Source organism: Podarcis raffonei, chromosome 8 (assembly GCF_027172205.1).
Source record: "Podarcis raffonei isolate rPodRaf1 chromosome 8, rPodRaf1.pri, whole genome shotgun sequence".
NCBI classification, from domain to species: Eukaryota; Metazoa; Chordata; class Lepidosauria; order Squamata; family Lacertidae; genus Podarcis; species Podarcis raffonei.
Window position 1 is genome coordinate 4,502,672 of NC_070609.1, and position 21,693 is coordinate 4,524,364.

A 21,693-nucleotide genomic window follows, 5' to 3' on the forward strand; every position below is an offset into this window, starting at 1 on the left:
GGAACAGTGCAAAAAATACAGTGCAATACAATTAGTATAATCGCTTACATTTCCATACATCTTTATTTTGATATTTGTGCTATTATTATCTTAATGCATATACGGTTATGAATGACCTACTACATTCTGCATAAATTCATTCCAAATGTCCAAACAAAGTCTACATCTATAAGCAACCCCTTTCAGAAGTTGCGAGTGTTGTCATGTTGTCAAGCCATTGATTAAAGGGATCATATCTTAATTCTTCCAGTTCATCAGTATCAGTCTCTTAGCCACTGTTAGGGAAGAATCAATTTTCATTGTGCCGTTGTCCATTTCCATACAGTAGGTATAAAATTTAAAATAATATTCTCCTCTGAAAATGTTAACTTTTTCCATACAGTCCTATTTATATAGTCCAGCAATTTCTCCCAGCACTTAGCAAGTATAGAACACTATAAAAATATATATATTTCAAGGAGGCATTGTCCTTATTACATCTCCAGCAAAAAAGCTACTTTAGCTAGTCCTTTTTTATACAAACATAAAGGAGTCCAATAAATTCTGAATATTATTTTCTGTTGTATAAATCTCAATTTAAGATCCATCAATACCGTTGGTACTGAGGCAAAAACATTTTCCCACTGTTTGGGAGGTATTGAAAGTTCCAGTTCTTTATTCCAACCATTTCTTAAAGTCTGCATATGAAACTTACTTATTGATAATAAACACCTGTAGAAAGTGATCGTGTCTTTTTAGTTTACAACAAATTGTCCAGTTGCTACAATATCTCAGGTGTCTCAGAAGCTGAAAGAGCTGCTGTTCCAAACCAACTTTTGAGGAGATGTTGTGCCTGGAGATTTGGGGCCAGATCAGTTCTCTTAGAACAGTGAACTTATGAAACTAATCTTCCTCATCTATTGATTGGTCCAAAGTCAATACACCTGCATCCATCCAATTTTGCCATGGTACCATCATCTCCCCAATTTTTAAAGTAGGATTTCCCTACAAAGTAACTTCGGCATGTGAGAATGGGACAAATTTGCTTTTATTAGACAAAGATATTCCATATCCTTCTAACTCACTTGATTGTTTCAAGGGTCACAAGAAATTTCAAATACTTTGATCCTAATATTGTCCAGCCAACCAAAGGAGATTAGATAGATAAATGAGAGAGAGAGAGAGAGAGAGAGAGAGAGATGATAGATGATAGATAGATGATAGATAGATAGATGATAGATAGATGATAGATATAGATGATAAATGATAGATAAATAGATGATAGATAGATATAGATAGATGATAAATGATAGATAGATGATGATAGATAGATAGATAGATAGATAGATAGATAGATGATAGATAGATAGATAGATGATAGATGATAGATAGATGATAGATAGATAGATAGATGATAGATAGATAGATAGATAGATAGATAGATAGATAGATGATAGATAGATAGATAGATAGATAGATGATAGATAGATAGATAGATAGATGATAGATATAGATGATAGATAGATAGATAGATAGATAGATAGATAGATAGATGATAGATATAGATGATAGATAGATAGATAGATAGATAGATAGATGATAGATAGATAGATTAGATAGATAGATAGATGATAGATAGATAGATAGATGATAGATAGATGATAGATAGATAGATAGATAGATAGATGATAGATAGATAGATAGGTGATATAGATAGATAGATGAGAGAGAGAGAGAGAGAGAGAGAGAGAGAGAGAGAGATGATAGATATTCTGAGGTTTCCCACATCAGAAAGTTAATACCAAGGGTGTGTTTCCAATTTTGAATGCTTGACAATAGATAGGCAGCATGGTGTAGGTCAAGATTCAGACACAGAGATATGCCCTAAACCAGATGATAGTAAAATTTCACATTCATATTAAAAAAAGAAAAAAGAAAACCCAAATGGTTCTTTCAAAGTCTGTCCCAGGAATGGAGATTGCAAGGTTCCAGAGAAGCAATTTCCCCTACATTATGGCAGACCTCTTCCGCCTCCCAAAACCCTTCAGCACAGACTGAGCTGCAGGGTTAACAATTCTTCCTTCACAGTGAATGTTTCAGCACAGGAAAGTGACAAGGGGGAAGAAAAAACACAGGATGGGGAAAAAGAGCGGAAAGGGAATCTGATGGGTGGAATGGGGGATGAGGAGAGGGGCTCATTCATGGTTCCTGAGGGAAGGAACAGGAGCTGTGAGTCAAGGACCTTCCGAAAGAAATACGGGGGGAGGGATTCTACCAATGGAAACACAGATCATGGAGCTTCAAAAGCAAGATTCTGGAGGCCGGAGGGTCACCTGTTCTGGCCCTTCATGAGTTCGAGAACTCTCCAACTTTAGCATTTGAGGCAACCAAGTTGGGTGGCAGCAGGGCTCCGCTTCTCCAAGAGTCCTGTCCTCCTTCAGAGGGGAATGGCACACATTTCATAAAAATGTGGAATGGTGGCAAAGCCAACCAGCATGGGAGAGATGTCGATCTTTTCACGAGGGACGGGAGATTTTAAACAGAAGTTCTGCAGGATGCTGGTGAAGAAGAGGAAAAGCTCCATCCGGCCCAGATTCTCCCCCAAGCAATAGCGCTTCCCTAGGAAAGAGGAAGAGGTAAAGACAGTTTTTCAGGGTGCCGTTAGAGATGGTTTAGGAGTGCTTGGGAAAGGAAGGGGACTGACTCACCAACAGAGAAAGGCATAAAAGCTTCATTCTTCTTGAACTGCCCATTCTCATCCAGGAAATGTTGGGGGTCAAAAACATTTGGTCTTGCAAAGTGCTGGGCGTCTCTCAGCACAGACCCGAGCATGGGAAACACTTCAGTCCCCTGAACAAGAAAGGGAGAGAAATGAGAAGATACGGGAGAAATGGGAGATTTCAACACCAGGCCTATTGGTGCAGTGGTCAGTTCTGAAGCACAGGAGCTTATCATAGCCATGCCCACAAATACAAGCAAGTGTGGCAATCCATCACTTTAGATAAAAGCTAAAGGGGCCCCTGGCCATTAGGTCCAGTCGTGGCTGACTCTGGGGTTGCTGCGATCATCTTGCTTTATTGGCCGAGGGAGCCGGCATACAGCTTCCGGGTCATGTGGCCAGCATGACTAAGCCGCTTCTGGCTCCCTTGCCCAATAAAGCGAGATGAGCGCCGCAACCCCAGAGTCGGCCACGACTGGACCTAATGGTCAGGGGTCCCTTTACCTTTACCCTTGGTGTGCTGCCTCTGCTAAGCACTGATAATTCTCCCCTGCAGCTGGTGTTCCTATCAGCACACGCAGTGGTCATTGTGGCTGCATGAATATGTGAAAGATTGTCTCTTTGGCAGGATGGCTGAAGAGAGCAGAGATCTGTATTGTGAGGAGAACCAGAACTTACAGGGTTAAACAGCTCTGTGTATCGTCCCTGCCTACTGAGGCGTGGTTTGTTCACATAGGGGAATCTTTCTTTGTGTGTGAGTTACTTTTCTCTTTCCACTGAGGAACCGGGAGGATGTCTTCTCGATCTCCCGGCTGATTTATTTTGCTATGCTGTACATAAATAAAGCCTCTTTAGATTAGAAAGGAGTTTGCGTACGGACTGTGATTTATTGCACCTACACAAGGCACACACCGCTGCTGCGAAACTCTGCTTGGAGCCAGGAAGAGGTCTGCAGGCTCAGAGGAACAGGGAAGTGTGCCGGACGCCACTCTAACTCAAGATGTATATACCGTATTTTTCGCTCCATAGGACACACTTTTTCCCTCTTAAAAACTAAGGGGGGAAGTCTGTGCATCCTATGGAGTGAATGCAGGGGGGAGGCAGGCAGGAAAAGCCCCCAAGAGCCACACACAGGCTTCGCGCAGCTCTTGCGAGCTTTTCCCCAGGAGGGAGAAGGGACTGATGCGGCCAGTCAGTCCCTTCTCCCTCCTCATAGAAAAGCCCACAGGAGCCGTGTGCTCCTTAAAGGATGCGTGGCTCCTGTGGGCTTTTGTGGGAGGTGGGGGAATTGCCATAGCTGCGCGCAGTCTCTACAGCCAGGAGAGGCTGCGCAAGGCTAAAGAGGAAGCCAAGGCAGCGAGCGGGATGGATTGCGCTCGCTGCCTTGGCTTCTTTAGCCACGCTTCTTTAGCCGCGCTGGAGAGGTTTAGCTCCTGGCTAGAGAGGTTGCGCTGCTATGGCAGAAGCCAAGACAGCCAGCAGGATGGATCCCGCTCGCTGTCTTGGCTTCTTTGCTCTTTGGGCCTGGGGGGGGGGGGGGAATACCGTATTTTTCGCACCATAGGACGCACTTTTTTAAAAAAAATATTTTTATTAAACAGTTTTTATAATCACACAAACAATACGTAATACATAACAACAACAAATACATAAACAAACAATAACAAAAATAAAACAAAAAGAAAGAAAAAAGAAAACAAGTACCATTTCATATCCTAATTTCTTAAACCTTTCTTCCTCGACTTCCTCATGCCTCCCTTTTCTGTATTCCAAATTCTAATCAATTACTCAGCAAATCTTCCCTTATTTTACTTTAAATTTAAGCTAATCTTCCTTATTCTCCTTGTCTTAACCATTGCTAATAGTAACCATTTACTTTCCAGTCCAACATCATTCTAACTTTCATTAATTTTGTAATATTTCTTTAGATAGTCCTTAAACTTTTTCCATTCTTCTTCCGCTGCTTCTCTTCCCTGGTTTCGGATTCTGCTCATCATTTCTGCCAAGCCCATGTAGTCCATCACCTTCATCTGCCATTCTTCCAGTGTGGGTAGATCCTGTGTCTTCCAGTACTTTGCAATGAGTATTCTAGCTGCTGTTGTAGCATACATAAAGAAAGTTATATCCGTCTTTAACACCCCTTGGCCGACAATGCCCAAGAGAAAGGCCTCTGGTTTCTTAGTGAAGGTATATTTAAATACCTTTTTAAGTTCATTATAGATCATTTCCCAGAATGCCTTAATCTTCGGGCACGTCCACCAAAGGTGAAAAAATGTACCTTCCTTTTCTTTACATTTCCAACATTTATTATCAGGCAAATGGTAAATCTTTGCAAGCTTGACTGGGGTTATGTACCACCTATAAATCATTTTCATAATGTTTTCTCTTAAGGCATTACATGCCGTGAATTTCATCCCGGTGGTCCACAACTTTTCCCAGTCAGCAAACAGAATATTATGACCAATGTCCTGAGCCCATTTAATCATAGTTGATTTAACCGTTTCATCTTGTGTATTCCATTTCAGCAGCAAATTGTACATTTTTGAGAGATTCTTAGTACTGGATTCTAACAATTCAGTCTCCAATTTTGATTTTTCCACCTGGAAGCCAATTTTACTGTCCAATTTAAACACTTCATTTATTTGGTGATAGTGCAACCAATCTCTCACCTTGTCTTTTAATTTCTCAAAACTCTGCAATCTCAGTTTGTCCCCTTCCTTTTCCAGAATTTCCCAATATCTTGGCCACTTCGACTCCATATTTAACTTTTTAACTGCCTTAGCTTCCATTGGCGACAACCACCTTGGGGTTTTGTTTTCCAGCAAATCTTTATATCTGACCCAGACATTTAATAGTGCTTTTCTGACAATATGGTTTTTAAAACTTTTATGTGCTTTAACCTTGTCATACCACAAATATGCATGCCACCCAAAAATATTGTTAAAACCTTCCAAATCCAAAATGTCTGTGTTTTCAAGAAGCAGCCAATCTTTTAGCCAGCAGAAAGCTGCCGCTTCATAGTACAGTTTAAAGTCTGGCAGGGCAAACCCCCCTCTTTCCTTTGAATCCGTTAATATCTTAAATTTAATTCTGGGCTTCTTGCCCTGCCAGACAAATTTAGATATATCTTTCTGCCACTTCTTGAAACAGTCCATTTTATCCATTATTTGTAATGCTTGGAACAAAAACAACATTCTTGGCAATACATTCATTTTTATAACTGCAATTCGGCCTAACAAGGAAAGCTTCAAGTTTGACCAAATCTCCAAATCTTTTTTCACTTCTGTCCAAGTTTTTTCATAATTATCTTTAAATAAGTTCACATTCTTAGCTGTCATATTTATACCCAAGTATTTCACTTTTTTAACCACAGTCAACCCCGTCTCATTCTGAAACCTTTCTTTTTCAACCTGTGTTAAATTTTTCTCCAATACCTTAGTCTTTAACTTATTCAATTTAAATCCTGCCATTTGACCAAACTCTTGAATTATTTCCAAAACTCTTTTCGTACTAGCTTCTGGCTCTTGTAATGTAAGTACTAGGTCATCTGCAAATGCTCTCAATTTGTATTGTTTAACTCCGACCTGAACCCCTTTGACCAACTGTGAAGGGGAAATGTGTGTGCGTCCTATGGTGCGAATGCAGGCTTTCGCTGAGGCCTGGAGAGTGAGAGGGGTCGGTGCGCACCGACCCCTCACACTCTCCAGGCTTCGCACACCTCTCTGCAAGCAGCGGGAGCCCAGCGCTGGGCTCCCGCTGCTTGCGGAGAGTTGCCTGCATGCTCAGGCCTGCACGCGCTGAGCTCAGCGCGTCCAGGCTTCGCGGACCTCTCCACAAGCAGCGGGAGCGCTCCCGCTGCTTGCGGAGACTTGCCTGCATGCTGAAGCCTGCGCGCGCTGAGATCAGCGCGCCCAGGCTTCGCGGACCTCTCCGCAAGCAGCGGGAGCGCTCCCACGGCTTGCAGAGAGCTGCCTGTTTGGGGGCTGGGGTCGGGGGAAGCTCGAGCTTCCCCCGCCCCAGCCCCGCGCCTGGGGGGGGAAATAATTTTTTCCCCTTTATTTCCCCCCCAAAAAACTGGGTGCGCCCTATGGTCCGGTGCGCCCTATGGTGCGAAAAATATGGCAATGTTTTTTTCCTTGATTCCCCCCTCTAAAAACTAGGTGCGTCTTGTGGTCCGGTGCATCCTATAGAGTGAAAAATACGGTAGTTCTGTTTTTTTATTTTTCATGTAGACCAGTAGTGTAATGCAACTTGTGAATAATAAAGACATCAGGAGAATAACTGGATGACTGTGGTGTCTATTCCTGTAATGGGAATCGAACCGGAAGGGGCTGGACTCCTGATGTTGTGAAGACACAGGCAGATTTATGAGGAACTGTGCTGAGATCAAGAAAGGATCCCCAAGAGTCGGTGCTCACACACTAACAAGACAGAGTGCTTGGGGAATTTCGCTGAGCCACAAACTGTATCTGGAAATTGTACCAAAGGGTCTGAGCCTCAGGAACTAATAGAACCACCGTACCTTAGGAAGGTTGTATCCCCGGAACTGGGTATCGCGGGTCACACGTCTTGCTACCCCCAAGGGGAGCATGTCACCAAATCTCTGGATCTCGTGGATCACAGCATCCGTGTAGGGCATCAGGGGACGGTCATCCATGTTGGGAGTTCGATTCAAGCCAATCACCCGTTCAATCTCTTTGTGGACTTTCTCTGTTGAGAAATCAGCTGGATGAGACCAAAAGTGCTATTTGCACCTTCCAGGGAGCTAAAGAAGGATCCCAGCTCATAGCTGGGGAAACAAAGAGGGACCCTCCCATAGAAAGGCAAGGACACATCTCTTCACCCTATTTTCTCCCCCTTCCGCAGTCACCTTCAACCTCCGGGTATTTCAGCAGAAGCAGGAAGCCATAGCGCAAGGTGGTGCTGACCGTTTCTGTGCCAGCGAAGAAGATGTTGAGGGTTGTCATAACCAGATTCCTTGCAAAGAACTCTGTGTTTGGGTTTTTCTTATCCTAAGTCAGAAGGAAAATGGTAATGGAGGATGCTTCATAGATTATATGTGGGTAGAGGCTAAAATCTGGTCTTCAAAGCTTGTTCTTTCCTGCTGATTGGCTAACCTGCAGTGATGTCACGATTAAACCAATGAGGATGAAGGGACAGTTGAGTAGTGTTGAAAAGGTGGCTTCGTTCCGGGGATCCTAGTTTCCTTTCAGACAAATACTTTGATCACAATACTTAGAATGAAATCACCCTACCTGCTGCATTTTCACCAGGAAGCAGTCAATGAAATCCCGAGGGGCATTGGGGTCCAGGGTCTCCTCGTGGTCTTTTACCTTCTCCATGATGAACTTCTCCAACCCTAAGAGCTGCTTGAAGGCTTTATGTTGTGGGCCAGGCAGGTACTGCATGATGCCCGAGAACATGTCGTAGAGCTGTTTGTGTTGGTTTCAGAGGGTGAGGGGAGAGAAAACAGATATTGCACAAAGTGAAGCTGAGGTGAAGGTCTGTGGAAGATGGAAACATATCACGGAAGTTTGGAAGAGACTAGAAAAAAGGCAGACTCAGAAAGTCTCTCTCCAGGAAGAACAGAACAGGCAGGTGGAATTCCTGACTCCAGATAGAACTTGGCATCAACTGCTGACTAAGCTATCAGCTGTAGCAGACATGACATCTCCTCTTTTGGGGATAAGGATGGAGACTTGGAGGAGGAATCAGAGGGTGAGAAGGAATTTCTTAGAGCGCTAGCAGTCTCAACAGCTCAATCTGAGATCATGTGAGGCTGAAACAACATTCTAAACTTGCTCCAGTCAGACCTGGCCAAGCAGCAAGGCAGATCGGGAATTTCAGCACCACGGAGAGCTCCAAGTGAGCAACTTTCCCCAACAGCGGTCAATAGCTTTTTCTCAGCTACTCCCAAGCACTGTTCCTTATGGAGATCTTAGATCTTAGACCAGGGGAAAGGGGCAACTCTCCTTGTTTCCATGGCCTCATCCCGTGTTCTCTCCCTCTCCCCTCCCCTCCAATTTACCTGCCCCCAAGAGGTGGCAGTGAACTGGAAGCTACCCAGCATCATGCTGAGCAGGGAGACGAACTCCTTATCTTCGTATTCAAAGCGATCGCCAAAGGCGATGGAGCTGATGACGTTGGACACCGTGCGGCTCAGCATGTAGGTGGGGTCAAAGGGTGCGCCTGGAAAGAAAGACACACAAAGGGAGCACCTAGAAAGCACGTCACTCAACCCAGGAACAAATCAAGAGTACACTTTGCACGGGACAAGGATAACTGTGACTTTAAAGATGAATGGGAACCTTTTACAAAGTATTTAAAGAAGCAACAAAGTGAACTGGACTTTTGGCAGACTCTGAATAAACACTCACAAACTTTTTATTGATAATAACCAGTCAGATAAATTAAGGATTTATACAATTTTGTAACATGCAGAGAATAGCATTTATAGAGAAAGCAGAGATTGGAACTGAGGGAAGTCGCAGGGGGGTTGTTTTATGGGGGGGGAAATGGGGGGAATTAAGGATATGTTTTAAGATAATATGTTTTGTTTAAATTCTTAATAAAAAATATTTTTTTTAAAACGTACACTTTGCAAAGCAGTACAGTCTTTTTTTTTTTTATAAAATATTTATTAGCATTTTCAAGAATTAAACAAGAACAAAGAATAAACAAAACAAAAGAAAGATACACAAATACATAACAAAATTAAACAACAAAAAAAGAAAAAATAGAAAAGAAACACATAAAATTATTCATACTTATTGTTCTTAACCTTATTTCTCAGACCTCCTCACACCTCCCCTTCTTGTATTCCAATTTAAATTATCAGTTCAGCAAGTCCTTAACTTATTTCTTTACCTTAATTTATACATTTATTCTAACATACCATTATTTTACTTTGCTTCTTTTTTCCATTTCCTCCATTTATTTTTTACAATCTTATTTTCAATTAATTTAAAAAAGAAGAAACCAATTTTACCTTATTAAAAACACACATCAATACTTATACCTCATTAATTGTTCTTAAACCTTTTTCCTAAAGTCGACCAAAATTTCCCTTCCACGATTTACCCAATTTCCTTACCACTAATTAAAAATGAAAAGAAAAACAAATTATCCTTATGTACCCTTTGGGTTCCCAACCTCCACCCGCCCTTTTTCCCGGTTCCAGTCCCCAACCAATGTCCATCAGTCTTTATGTTATTTATTTAGCCTGGAGACCTCACGTCCGAGGCCCTTTTATCTCTCTCAGTTCCTTTCTGCCGGTCTCTTTGATGGTCCTTGATGTTAAACCCCAAGTCTCGGAGGGGCTCCGGCCCAGCAGAATCCTTGTTGCTTCCAGCCAGTCTTCCATACTTGAACGCAAAGCCTATGGGGGGCTCCAACTCTTGTTTCAAATTTCTTACAGATCCAGATATCCCCAAGGCTCCAGCTTCCACCTTCCGCAGATTTATAATCTCCCATTCAGACCAGGCTTTCCACATCCAATTTTTATTGTCCTTTTTTATCATCATGTCAGGCCTCATATTGTAACTCTCCTTTAACTCCTGCACATCTCCTGCTTCTCCTTCATTTTCTTCAAAGACAGCACCTTGCTCCATCATTTCTGCACTTTCAGTTTCATTTACTTGTTCAGTTAAGTAGGCTTCCTGTTTCAAGTCCTTATCAGGCTCAAAACTGTTGTTCACTGTCCAGTGTAGTAGTGATATCTTTGTAGACATAACATTGTATTCATCTTTCAAGTTTCCCAAGAGAGCGAGTGTTCTATCCAGTTCTGCTTGAAATTTACGTACTCCAGCCATTTTTGTAATGTAGTATCCCTATTACCCCTCTAGGGGGATTTTAGTTCCTTAATATTCCTTTCAGCTCAAAACCAAAAGTCCAGTTAATTTGTATCAGCCCTCGTTATTTTCAATTAAAGCAACAAAAACAGCAGAAACAATGTTCTCTTTTTCCAGCTGGCACCTAGCTGACTCGCAGCTCTCTTGACAGCTGTCAAAATCTTCCATGCAACAGACTTTCTCTTAGGACGTTCCCGGGTCTCGGGGGGGGGTGAAATTTCAGTCCCCAAATTCTTTTTATCCTCCAGTAAATCCTTATAGTGTCAAAACCGTGAAATCAAGATCTTTTCACTAAAAAACAGGTTCTCTCGACCTTAGTTGCCCAGTCCTTTGCTTTAAGTTGTTTACAAAGAGGGGGGGGTGACTTCCTTTTTAGCCCCTTCCCGCTCGTTCCAAATCCAGAATTAAGTTTTTTAACATTCCAATCTCCGTATTACTCATGGGTTTATATTTTAGAGTCCAGTCGGTCTTGGAAGAAGTTGGCGCTCTCTGTCCATGGCTTGCGGCTTCACTCCGTAGGCGAGGGAGTACTCTCAGCACCCTGCCTCACCCTGCCTCCGCTCCGAAGCCTTTAAAAAGGCTCCGGCGCGGATTGGGGGGGCGCAAATGGTGCCCGCCGAGTCTCTGTGTTCACAGGCATCCACGCCTGTGATTTTAAGGGTCCCCGCTTCGCCGCAGCGGCCAGACCCAGACGCTACGGAGCAGATTCCCTCCGGAGCTCGGAGGGAATCCGCCATTAAACAATGGCGCCAACCCGGAAGTCGCCTGCAAAGCAGTACAGTCTTACCTCATTATTCCTTTGAGAAACATTACTTCAATAGGATGTAGAGTGTTGGTGATGTATTTGGCTCCGGCTAAGTTACGTCTGCTTCCACCCATTACCAAAAGTAAATATAATATTCAGTATAAAGCCTTCAACTGCCCACTTAAATGCCCACTGTTTCTAACTATCACCTGTAACTCATTAAGCAGCATTTCTTGAAGATATCAGAACTGAGCTCACAGATTGATTGATTGATTGATTGAGAACCTGGCTTCTGCAACTCTGGCTAGGAAATGGAAATATGGGATTGCACAGCATCCAAGACACCCTGGATGATAGAAAAATTCTGAAACGGGGCTGAGGAAATGGCAGAGGCCACACATTGGAAAGCCACCTAGAATGATTTCATCCTACTCTCTTAAACCCATCAGAGGATTTTGATCCCAAGTTGTATAATACAGAGATAGGTCAAGTAGACCCTCCCCTGGACTTCCATCGTCCACATGAAGGCTAGGGAGTAGGGTTGTTTGAGGTTGTTTCCACTTCCTATACTCCCGAACTTAAGTGTGTCTTGACCTGGTTTGGGCCACTAGCATAACATGAGTCCATTTCTTAAAGATACCAAAACTGAGCTCACTTTTTGTTGCCCTCAGGGATTCCAGCAGGAAGTGGGCCTCTTCCATGATCCGATCTTCGATGGATCTCCTTCCCATCCCAAAATTCCTCAGTGTTGTGATGGAGAATCGGCGTAGCTGCTTGGCCCGTTCCCCGTTACTGAAGACAACCCCTGAGAAGGAAAGGAGGAAGAGGAAGGAGGAGGAGGAGGAGGAGGAAGGCATGTGCTCTGAATGAGAACGTGGTTGAAACTGCACAACAATGAAGAATGCCCCCCTTAAAAACTCACATTTTGATTTTTTTGCCTGGTTTCTAAAATTGTAATTTCAGCATTTGGAAGAACATTGTAAGCATCAGGGTTTCCTCTCATAGGGTGTGTGCCTGGGTGTGTTGTTGTGTGCAAAGAGAGTTGTGGTCTTTATAGGATCTGTTAGAATTCCTGCTCCAAGATTGCAGTCATGGGATTGTTGTCTATCACATGACGGTGGGTGTTTTGACTCCACAGAGTGGGAAGTGACGGAGACAGGATGTTTGTGTTATTGTGTTCCGTGAAGTGGGACTATTGTCCTTTGTTCTTTTTCTCTTTGCTGTCTGATGGTAGAGAGAGAGAGAGAGGGAGCCATGTTGCAGTGCTCCGTGTGCTTTTATATGTAAATAAAGTAGATTAGCCAACATGCTGAGTTGCTGAGGTCTGTCACGCGAACTGCGCAGACTCTGCCTATCCCTAAGTGTGCCGGTGTTGGTTGGCATCGGCCGCTGTGATGTTCGGGCTGAAGAAAGCTTTTGAAGCTCCCAAACGATCGACCAGGAGGGAAAGAACATGCCAGTTGGGCATGCATCTCTGCCAGGGTCCTACTCGAGTGTAGGCTGAGCTCCTAACAGGATCATGGAGTTGGGGTGGGGTGGGGGCTTGCAAACTCTCGTCCAGCACCCTTCCTTATGGCTTGTCTCAATGGCATTGGAAGACATTCTCTGCCTCACTTCTTTCCACTGTAAAATATGTATTTTAAAAATGTACTTCAGGCACATCCAACTCCCAAGAGACTGTGATCTACTCCCAGTACAAGAAAGCCTCTCCTCCTTCCGGAGGGGAGGTGTTGTGAGCAGGAGCCGGTTCCCGCGTCACGCAGGGGGCATTCTACCCCCTGCCCAACCATCACCGCTGGCGCAACACGCCTCCCAGCCGGTCACCCAATCGGGAGACACCACGGGGTGTGTGGTCTAGCTGCTCAAATCCGGCCGCGCCAGCTCTCCCCTGCCATTGCCCTGCTGATTTTTGCGAGTCACCCACCCACCACTCCCTTTAGTGCGTAGTTTCTCGCTTGACCTTGCTATGGACCCATGGTTGGTCGCCCTGGTTGCCCAGGGGGCCTGGTAGGAGTTTTTTCCAATTGGCAAATTGGCACCGGCCTCTTGGTTTTTTCTGCCTACCTAGTAGCAATCGTCACAACTTTCTTGGTATTTGGCGGTTAGGCATTGGAATGTGTTGTTGGTGTATGGAAGGGCAAGGTGTGGCCATCGCCTACCCCTTCACTTATGCGTATTCCGTTAAAGGAATCCGGCGGTCGTGGATCCTGTCCGATGCCCTGCGTGGCGGGGGGCCATGGCACGACCCCCGGTGACATCAGGGGGGAGCTTATAGTTGTATTTGCATCAACAAGCTCCCCCTACTGGTGGTTAACCCCTCGTTGGACTCACCCCTCACTCTGAGTGGGTGGAGTCAAATTTGCTCTTGTCCAATGCCTAAGCCAATACCTTCTCACATGCTGTAATCAATAAAGTTGTGGCCTTTTCTAGCCCATTAACCTAATATGCTGTGTCCTCGTGGCTTTATTATTCCTAAGCGGGGGACGGGTCCTCGAATCACAAAACTGGCAGTGATCTACCCATTGTCATTGGAGGAAGGAGGAGTGCCCCGAGTTGTTGAGCCTAAGGGGGAATGCCATAAATCGCTCACCAAACAATTTGCTGCTGACAAATTCAAGCAGCGTTAAGCCAAGTATCGTATCCGCTATCACCAGCAGCAGATGCCAAATGACTGCCCACTTGATGTGATGGAGGGACAGAGTGAAGGGGACAGGGGGTGGAGACATTCATTAGCCACTTTAAATAATCCCGCGATCGATCAGGAGCCCGCAATCCACCAGGATCATCCAGGGATCTATCTGTCAATCGAGGTCGACCGGTTGAACATGTCTGATTTGCATCATAGGTCCAGGGGAGGTTCCCTAGAAGTGCCCTATAGATGCCCATAATCATGCACTGTGGTCTGCATTAAAAATAATAATAATCATGTCTCTGGACTGCAAAAGCAGAGACTGACCGTAACCCCGGAAAAGCCAGTCAAACGTGGCTTGCTCTCCACGGCCGCTGAACTCTTCAGCCTGGTCCACCAGGGCCTCCTTCACGGCATCGTATCCACACAAGACCACAACACGGCGGGGCCCTAAGTGGATGGTGAAGACAGGACCATATTTCTCACGGATCTGTGAAAAGAGGAGGAGGGCATTTTGTGAGGTCATGGAACAGGTGGAGAGATGGAGCAAACAGATTGGTTTTCAGGAAGACAAGGAATCGTAAACACTGGCTATCATGTGTTGGTGGAAGAGGGGAGCAAGACATGTCAGGAAGGCAGGAATGACTGTGATAATAATAATAATAATAATAATAATAATAATAATAATAATAATAATAATTTTATTATTATTATTTTATTTTTTATTTTTTTATACCCCGCCCTCCCCAGCCAAGACTGGGCTCAGGGTGGCTAACACCAGGTATAAAAACAATTGATTAAGATACAACTTAAAAACAAGATTAAAATACAACATTAAAATGCAGCCTCATTTCCGTAGAAACTCAAATCAAAAACTTTTGGGGGATGAAAACGTCCAATCTTCACTGAGGCCAACTAACCAGACTGGTCCTACGTGGGCCAGAAAAAAGCCAGGGAAGTCCCCAAGTAGGAGTTCCATCACAGAAGGAGAAAGGAAAAAGGAAAGAGGGGGAGGGGATCAAGTTGATTCCAAGCCAAAGGCCAGGCGGAACAACTCTGTCTTACAGGAAGGACAGATCCTGAAGCTGAGGCTCCAAGACTTTGGCCACCTCAGGAGAAGAGAAGACTCCCTGGAAAAGACCCTGATGTTGGGAAAGATGGAGGGCACAAGGAGAAGGGGACGACAGAGGACGAGATGGTTGGACAGTGATCTCGAAGCTACCAGCATGAGTTTGACCAAACTGCGGGAGGCAGTGGAAGACAGGAGTGCCTGGCATGCTCTGGTCCAGGGGGTCACGAAGATTCAGACACGACGAAACAACTAAACAACAACAACAACAATCCACACAAGAAATGGGAAAGAAAGATGGAGCTCCCTGGATCAAGGTGCCTCAAGGAAGGGGAACAATGAGCCAGTGAGTGGGCCTCTGTCTAAAGGAAGATGCATTGCAGGGTAAGGTACAGAGAGATGGGGCTCTCGTACAGGACCTGGAAGAAAAGGAGGTCAGAGCTATTGGTGTGGAGGGAGTGACAACCCATGAAAGCTTTGAGGAATGAGGAATGCACAAGCCAGGATTCTACAAATTCCCTACCCCCAAAAAAAGTATTTTAGGAGAAAAGCACACCATCTGGCCTGGCTTCAGATATCAAATGGCCTTGTAATCTCCCCAGGTAGTTGGTGTCAGCAAGCTGAATCTGGGTGGGAAAGAGTCGATTCAGTTAAAGCGCTCAGAGAGCAAGATATTGGATTATGGCTTTGCTGTCCCTTCCCTGCTCTTTCCCCCCTCCAAATGCAGCTGGTAATTATTATTATTATCATTATCATTATCATTATCATTATCATTATTATTACTGGTGACAGCAGCCACGAAATTAAAAGACACCTGCTTCTTGGGAGAAAAGCAATGACAAACCTAGAGAGCGTCTTACAAAGCAGAGACATCACCTTGCCAACAAAGGTCAGTATAGTTAAAACTATGGTTTTCCCAGTAGTGATGTATGGAAGTGAGAGCTGGACCATAAAGAAGGCTGATCGCTGAAGAATTGATGCTTTTGAATTATGGTGCTGGAGGAGACTCTTGAGAGTCCCATGGACTGCAAGAAGATCCAACCTCTCCATTCTGAAGGAAATCAGCCCTGAGTGCTCACTGGAAGGACAGATCCTGAAGCTGAGGCTCCAAGACTTTGGCCACCTCATGAGAAGAGAAGACTCCCTGGAAAAGACCCTGATGTTGGGAAAGATGGAGGGCACAAGGAGAAGGGGACGACGGAGGACGAGATGGTGGGACAGTGTTCTTGAAGCTACCAGCATGAGTTTGACCAAACTGCGGGAGGCAGTGGAAGACAGGTGTGCCTGGCGTTCTCTGGTCCATGGAGTCACGACGAGTCGGATATGACTAAATGACTAAACAACAACAACAACAACAACAATAATATGCCACCCTTCATCCAAAGATCTCAGGGTGACTCATAAGATAAAAAAAACACAAGATAAAAATTCCAGTTTCATTGACACCCATTACACAGGTAGACTGCAGGAGCGTTTGGGTCGGTCGTAGCTGTTCAGTGTTGGAGCTAACTCTTTATTCTCAAAACCTCCATCTCCATAGGACTCTCAGCAGTTCATTTCCGCTGGTTTTACTGCATACAAATCAGTTGCTGAGACTGAAAGTGCCCGCCTTCACGGTGCTGCCCTCCCCCCCCCCCCAGTTTAGATGCAGGTCCCACCCTGCTACCTTCCTGCTCCGAACTACCTCCTTCCCCTTGACAGCCCTGCTGCTGCCAGCCCCATCACCACACCTGTAACCTCACCTGTGACCTGTGCCTGCTCTACCGCCACGGTGCAGCAGCAGCAGCAGCAGCAAGGGCGCAGTGGCAAGGGCAGGGGGGCTGTGTTGGCAGCCCAGGAAAAGTCCCAGGGAGGGAGGCTGTCGGTGCCAGAATTTCCACTCGGCCGAGCTGATAAGGCTCATCTTCCGACCGAGCCTCCGGAATCGCCTCCGACGAATAATTAACGACCTCGAGCCTTTGATGAGGCTCCAAGGCACATTCTTCCATTAAGCAGAGTTTCCAGCACAGGGAAGAGACGAGGGGTTTGGCTACATGCTATGCTTTATTTCTAAGCTACGCAGAGAGCAAAGAAAAGTACATCCTCTCTCTGTGAGAGCAGAGAGCAATCAAACAAAGGAACAAAGGAAACAGGAAACCACTAAGGTCACATCCTGTCTCCTCTCCCGTGAGACTTCCAATAGTATGGAATCACAGGAATGTAAACAGAGTCCTGTGACTCCAAGCAGCTGCTCAGTGGCAAAACAGAAACTAACAGTCAGCAGCACAATGGTAGGGGTGGGGTCAGATCTCCTGGCCAAGCAAATGGCTTCACCATACCTAATGCCCCTGGTCTCCACTTTCACCTACTGGGTGCAGACGGTTCTGCGGACGAGGGAACTGTAGAAATAACGGAGGACAGCAAGGGAGTTGAATGCATGTGAGCTGTGCAGGAGCAAGCAAGCTGGCAAGCTCCAAACAAGCTGCCGGCTAGCTCTGCAGAGGCTCCTTTTATTAGCAGTCAACAATTGGAAACAGTAGTGAAACCACCCTGAACTTAACGTATTTCCAGCAAGGCCAGTTGCAGGTAGTTCTGAAGGTGGAACTGGTAGAACAGGGGTATACTATGTGTATAGCAACTGTCTGTTTATGTCACTTGATGCGGCACTAGCTTACGCAGCAACGGTTACCTAAAAATGGGGGAGTGATGTTAGGATTTTTATCTATCCAAGCTGCTCCAGCTGTGGCAGTATGTTTTGTATACGGTACATCATGTGAGTGTCTGAGTGAGCGTGAGGCAGGAAGTCTCATTAATGTTGAAAGTCAGTTTCACTTCTGTATGCGTCGCCGTTTTCTGTGCTGGTGTTCAAAGAGCACAGACGTGCCGATGGAGTCTTTGTATATAGCCTGTAAATAAAGTAGTTCTAGAACTACGAAGGAGTCTTTCTTCTGCTATGATAAACCAGAAGATTAGTGTGCTCTTCTCAGTTGAGAAGGGTCGCTTATCACTGGTCTCTCTGGACTGAGGGAGATTTACAGGCAGAGAGGGCCAGCAGAGAGGCGCTCCGAAGACTTGGAAAGCTGGCAGCCTTTCCCGGGGAGTGTTTCCAACACATTTCCAGCGCTAGCAATACACGTGTCAGATAGGCGTTTCCCCCCAATGTTCCCCTGATACTCTGTTTTTCTTGATCCAGCCAAGTGGAACTTTAAGCAAAGCTTTCTGCGATTGAGGCAAAGGTCAGAGAATGGGCATGGCGGCCAGACATGCTGTGGCGTGTCTTATGTGGAGGGGGAGGTGTGCCCCCACACTCCATCTGCATCCCCACAGGAACTCGAACCAATTACGAAGAACCAAATAGTTGTATTGTGGATAAAATGCATGTTGATAAATGCATCCCCCACACACACAAATGTGCACAAGCGGTGACCACAGTTGCACATATTCTGAAAATGGCACACACAGTGGCAGAAAAACAGCTCTTCAAACTTTAGATCCCTGCCCTTTAGAATTGGAGAAAGAAAGGAAAAACCTTACAAAAACAGCAACGCCTTTAGGCAGTGCCAAGAAAGGCTCTGCAAAACATCCTGTCATTACCTCACCCATCAAACAGAAGAAGTGGAGACCACACTCTGAGGGAGCTTCTAATTAACGCTTGCAACCCCTTTTTCATGAATGGAAAGGCCAGAAATATATGAATGCAGTAGTTTGTTTTGAAACAGAATTCGGACAAAAGTCACAAAGTCATGTGCAGAGTGGATCAGAGGGGTTCTGAGCAACAGGGCATGGCCAGGTCATGGGCAGAAAAGCAGAGCAGAGCTTTCCAGACTTTGTGTGTTGGTGATATGCCTTTTAGACATGCCTCATTTTGCGACACAGCACATCAGTTTTACTAGCAAACTGGAGGATAAACCAACCCCTTTCCAGCCCCAGAAGGAGCGCAGGAAGCATTCGCATGACACATCTACACACTGCAGCCAACACATGAACATGTGACGACACAGAGTTTGGGAAAACTCTTGGTTAGAGTGTCTATAGGACCAGGCCCTGGGTTATAATAATAATAATAACCTTAATCTTCACCATCATCGTCATCTACAAAAACTGGAACACAAATGCCTCATCTTGTTCTCTTTCCTAGTCCAATCAAGGCAACACCATCACTGCCTAAACTGGGGTGTGGGGAGAGCCCTGGGATTTTTGAGCGCCTCACTAGAAATAGCACAACAAAGAAGAAAAGGCTGCCTTTTATTCCTGCATGGCAGGGGGCTGGACTAGATAACCCTTGGGGTCCCTTTCTGACTCTAACATAGATTCTGTTCATCTGAGACTCACCATTGGGGGACCGCCCCATTTTCTTTCATGCCCTCCTTGTTTCCAGGGGTCACTCCATATAGCCTTTTTCTCATTTGCACGACATTTGCAATGTGTGTGTGTGTGTGTAATGCAAACCCATCTGGGTACCCACCCTTCATTCTGACCTGTCTGTAAGGAGGCTACAAGACAAGCAATGGGTGCCCCACACTTTCCAGGGCAGCCACATCAACAAATCTATGAGTTATCTATCTATGCTTGATGGTGACAGCAGTCACGAAATTAAGACTCCTGCTTCTTGGGAGAAGAGCAATGACAAACCTAGACAGCATCTTAAAAAGCAGAGACATCACCTTGCCAACAAAGGTCCGTATAGTTAAAGCCATGGTTTTCCCAGTAGTGATGTATGGAAGCGAGAGCTGGACCATAAAGAAGGCTGATTGCTGAAGAATGGATGCTTTTGAATTATGGTGCTGGGGGAGACGCTTGAGAGTTCCATGGACTGCCAGAAGATCAAACCTCTCCATTCTGAAGGAAATCAGCCCTGAGTGCTCACTGGAAGGACAGATCCTGAAGCTGAGGCTCCAAGACTTTGGCCACCTCATGAGAAGAGAACACCCTCTGGAAGAGACCCTGATGCTGGGAAAGATGGAGGGCACAAGGAGAAGGGGACAACAGAGGACGAGATGGTGGGACAGTGTTCTTGAAGCTACCAGCATGAGTTTGACCAAACTGCGGGAGGCAGTGGAAGACAGGAGTGCCTGGCGTGCTCTGGTCCAGGGGGTCACAAAGAGGCGGACACGACTAAACGACTAAACAACAACAACAATCTATGCTTGATAAGCCACTTGGGACACAAGAAGTGAACCTTCTAATGTCTGGTTGAGGAATGTGCACTTGGAGCGTTCCTGCACTGCAGGGGTTGGGCTATGTGACCCCTGGGGTCCCCTCCTTCCACACTTCTAGGCTTCCAAGTCCCCGAGTGGCTTGCAAAACTATTGAGGGCGCTTGGCGCTTGGCCAGGAAGTGAGAGGGAAGACGGCCAGATGGACGGACAGGCATCCAGAGACTTACCTTCATCAGCGACTGATACATGTCCTTTGTGTTGACTTGCAGCAGGTTCCCAATGAAGGGCAGCGGAGTCGGTCCAGGCGGCAGCTTCTCTTTCTTCTTCCATGCCGAGAGGAGCAGCAAGCAGAAGAGGAAGGAGGCCAACAGGAGGGTCCATGGGCCCAGGAGGTCCATGGGGAGGCTGGAGTAGCAGCCCGCAGGTGGGGAGGAGAGGAAGAGATGGAGTTCCTGGAAGGAGCTTATCCAGCTCAGCCGCAGCTTCTGAAAGTTGCAATTAAGTGAACAACAGATTTATTTATCTACCCTCTTTCTCTGCAGTCGGAGATGACAATAAATTAATTTCCAGAAGCTCCAGAGTGGATTGTTCACTGACAGGATAGAGAAAATCTACTGGGTGAGTGATCTGGGAGCAGGAGAAAATCTCAGCATCGCCTAAGAACCACTTAAGGGACTGAAGATCAATCCAGCAAAAAACACTTGCCACTCCTCTTATTTTTGCTTTCACTGCCTTTGAAACTACGCCTATGTCAATTTAAGTGCTCATGCAAAATGTGACCTGATGACTGATTTAGGTTATTGGTGAAGGTACTTGATAAAGAACAAGCAGAAAGCTCAGTTTGAACTATAAATCAAACAAAGGTGTTCCCTATCTCTGAGAGGTTTTCTCCCGGGCTTGTCCTGTGGTTCTTTTGTGCCTCTGTTGTTCATATTTATTTTGCAAAGGAAATTTGTACTTGTGGTGAGATTGGAATTTTAAGCATCACAAGGACACACTGCTTGACTGTGAGAAGGCTGCACTGTGAATGCATGTGACTGCAAGGATGAAGAATTTTGAAAGGCAATCCATTGACAGTTAATGTGGCAATAGCACTGTTTGAGGAAATAGGTGTGCAGGTAAGAAAAATGATTCTAGGAGAATCTGTTGATGAAGTGCCAGAATTGCCAGAAAAGGAGATAGAAGCTCCTTTTCTGGCAATTGCAGGCTCAGATCGGGGGGGGGGGAGAGAGCCAAGGGGGGAAGAAAAAAATATTTGAATCAGAGACGCAGTCTGAAAAGCAGAATGGAATGACAGAGTTGCACATGGGTGTGCAAAGACTGGGAGGAACAGAGCTGCAAAATACTGGGGGTTTGGTTTATTTATTTTAGGGGGGGCAGGAGTGGAGCCAAAGCAGAGAAAGGATAGACTTCGTGTGCACTCTGAAAGGAATATTGCTCCTCTGGTTAACTGGAAGAAGAGGAGAAAGACTGGACAAACAAGATTGATGGACTGATATATAGATACAGGACTGGTACAGAGCTGATATCTTGATGGAAACGACACAGGAAATGGATTGGGACAC

At 45.3% G+C, this 21,693-nt stretch overlaps 1 protein-coding gene and 1 long non-coding RNA gene across 3 annotated transcripts in view; one reads left to right on the plus strand and one right to left on the minus strand.

The window, feature by feature from the left end:
* Nucleotides 1-1,864: 1,864 nt before the first annotated feature.
* Nucleotides 1,865-20,796, minus strand: LOC128420211 (cytochrome P450 2A13-like). Of its 2 annotated transcripts, none has more exons than XM_053401761.1 (9): nt 20,356-20,796; nt 14,250-14,412; nt 11,949-12,098; nt 8,727-8,887; nt 7,954-8,130; nt 7,569-7,710; nt 7,221-7,423; nt 2,688-2,829; nt 1,865-2,598 (listed from the first exon to the last, which is right to left on the minus strand). In XM_053401761.1, the coding sequence occupies exons 1-9, from the start codon at nt 20,524-20,526 to the stop codon at nt 2,417-2,419; spliced, it is 1,491 nt and encodes a 496-aa protein (XP_053257736.1). In that variant the 5' UTR covers nt 20,527-20,796; the 3' UTR covers nt 1,865-2,416. The 2 variants fall into 2 exon arrangements, with proteins under 2 accessions (XP_053257736.1, XP_053257737.1); XM_053401762.1 differs by having other exon boundaries at nt 7,221-7,408; nt 20,356-20,793.
* LOC128420240 (uncharacterized) overlaps nt 3,172-21,693 on the plus strand; it is a 241,864-nt gene continuing 223,342 nt past the window's right edge. Inside the window, exon 1 of the long non-coding RNA XR_008332000.1 lies at nt 3,172-3,213. This is a non-coding gene — a long non-coding RNA (uncharacterized LOC128420240). The remainder of the gene's footprint in view (nt 3,214-21,693) is intronic.

Excerpts from the sequence above, each read along its gene's own strand:
- LOC128420211 (XM_053401761.1), bottom strand. The coding sequence starts at position 20,526 with ATGGACCTCCTGGGCCCATGGACCCTCCTGTTGGCCTCCTTCCTCTTC. Across the intron at positions 8,888-11,948 it reads ATCCCTGAGGGCAACAAAAA|GCGCACCCTTTGACCCCACC; the intron begins GTGAGCTCAGTT and ends CTTTCTTTCCAG. Across the intron at positions 7,711-7,953 it reads TCCTGGTGAAAATGCAGCAG|GATAAGAAAAACCCAAACAC; the intron begins GTAGGGTGATTT and ends CTTCTGACTTAG.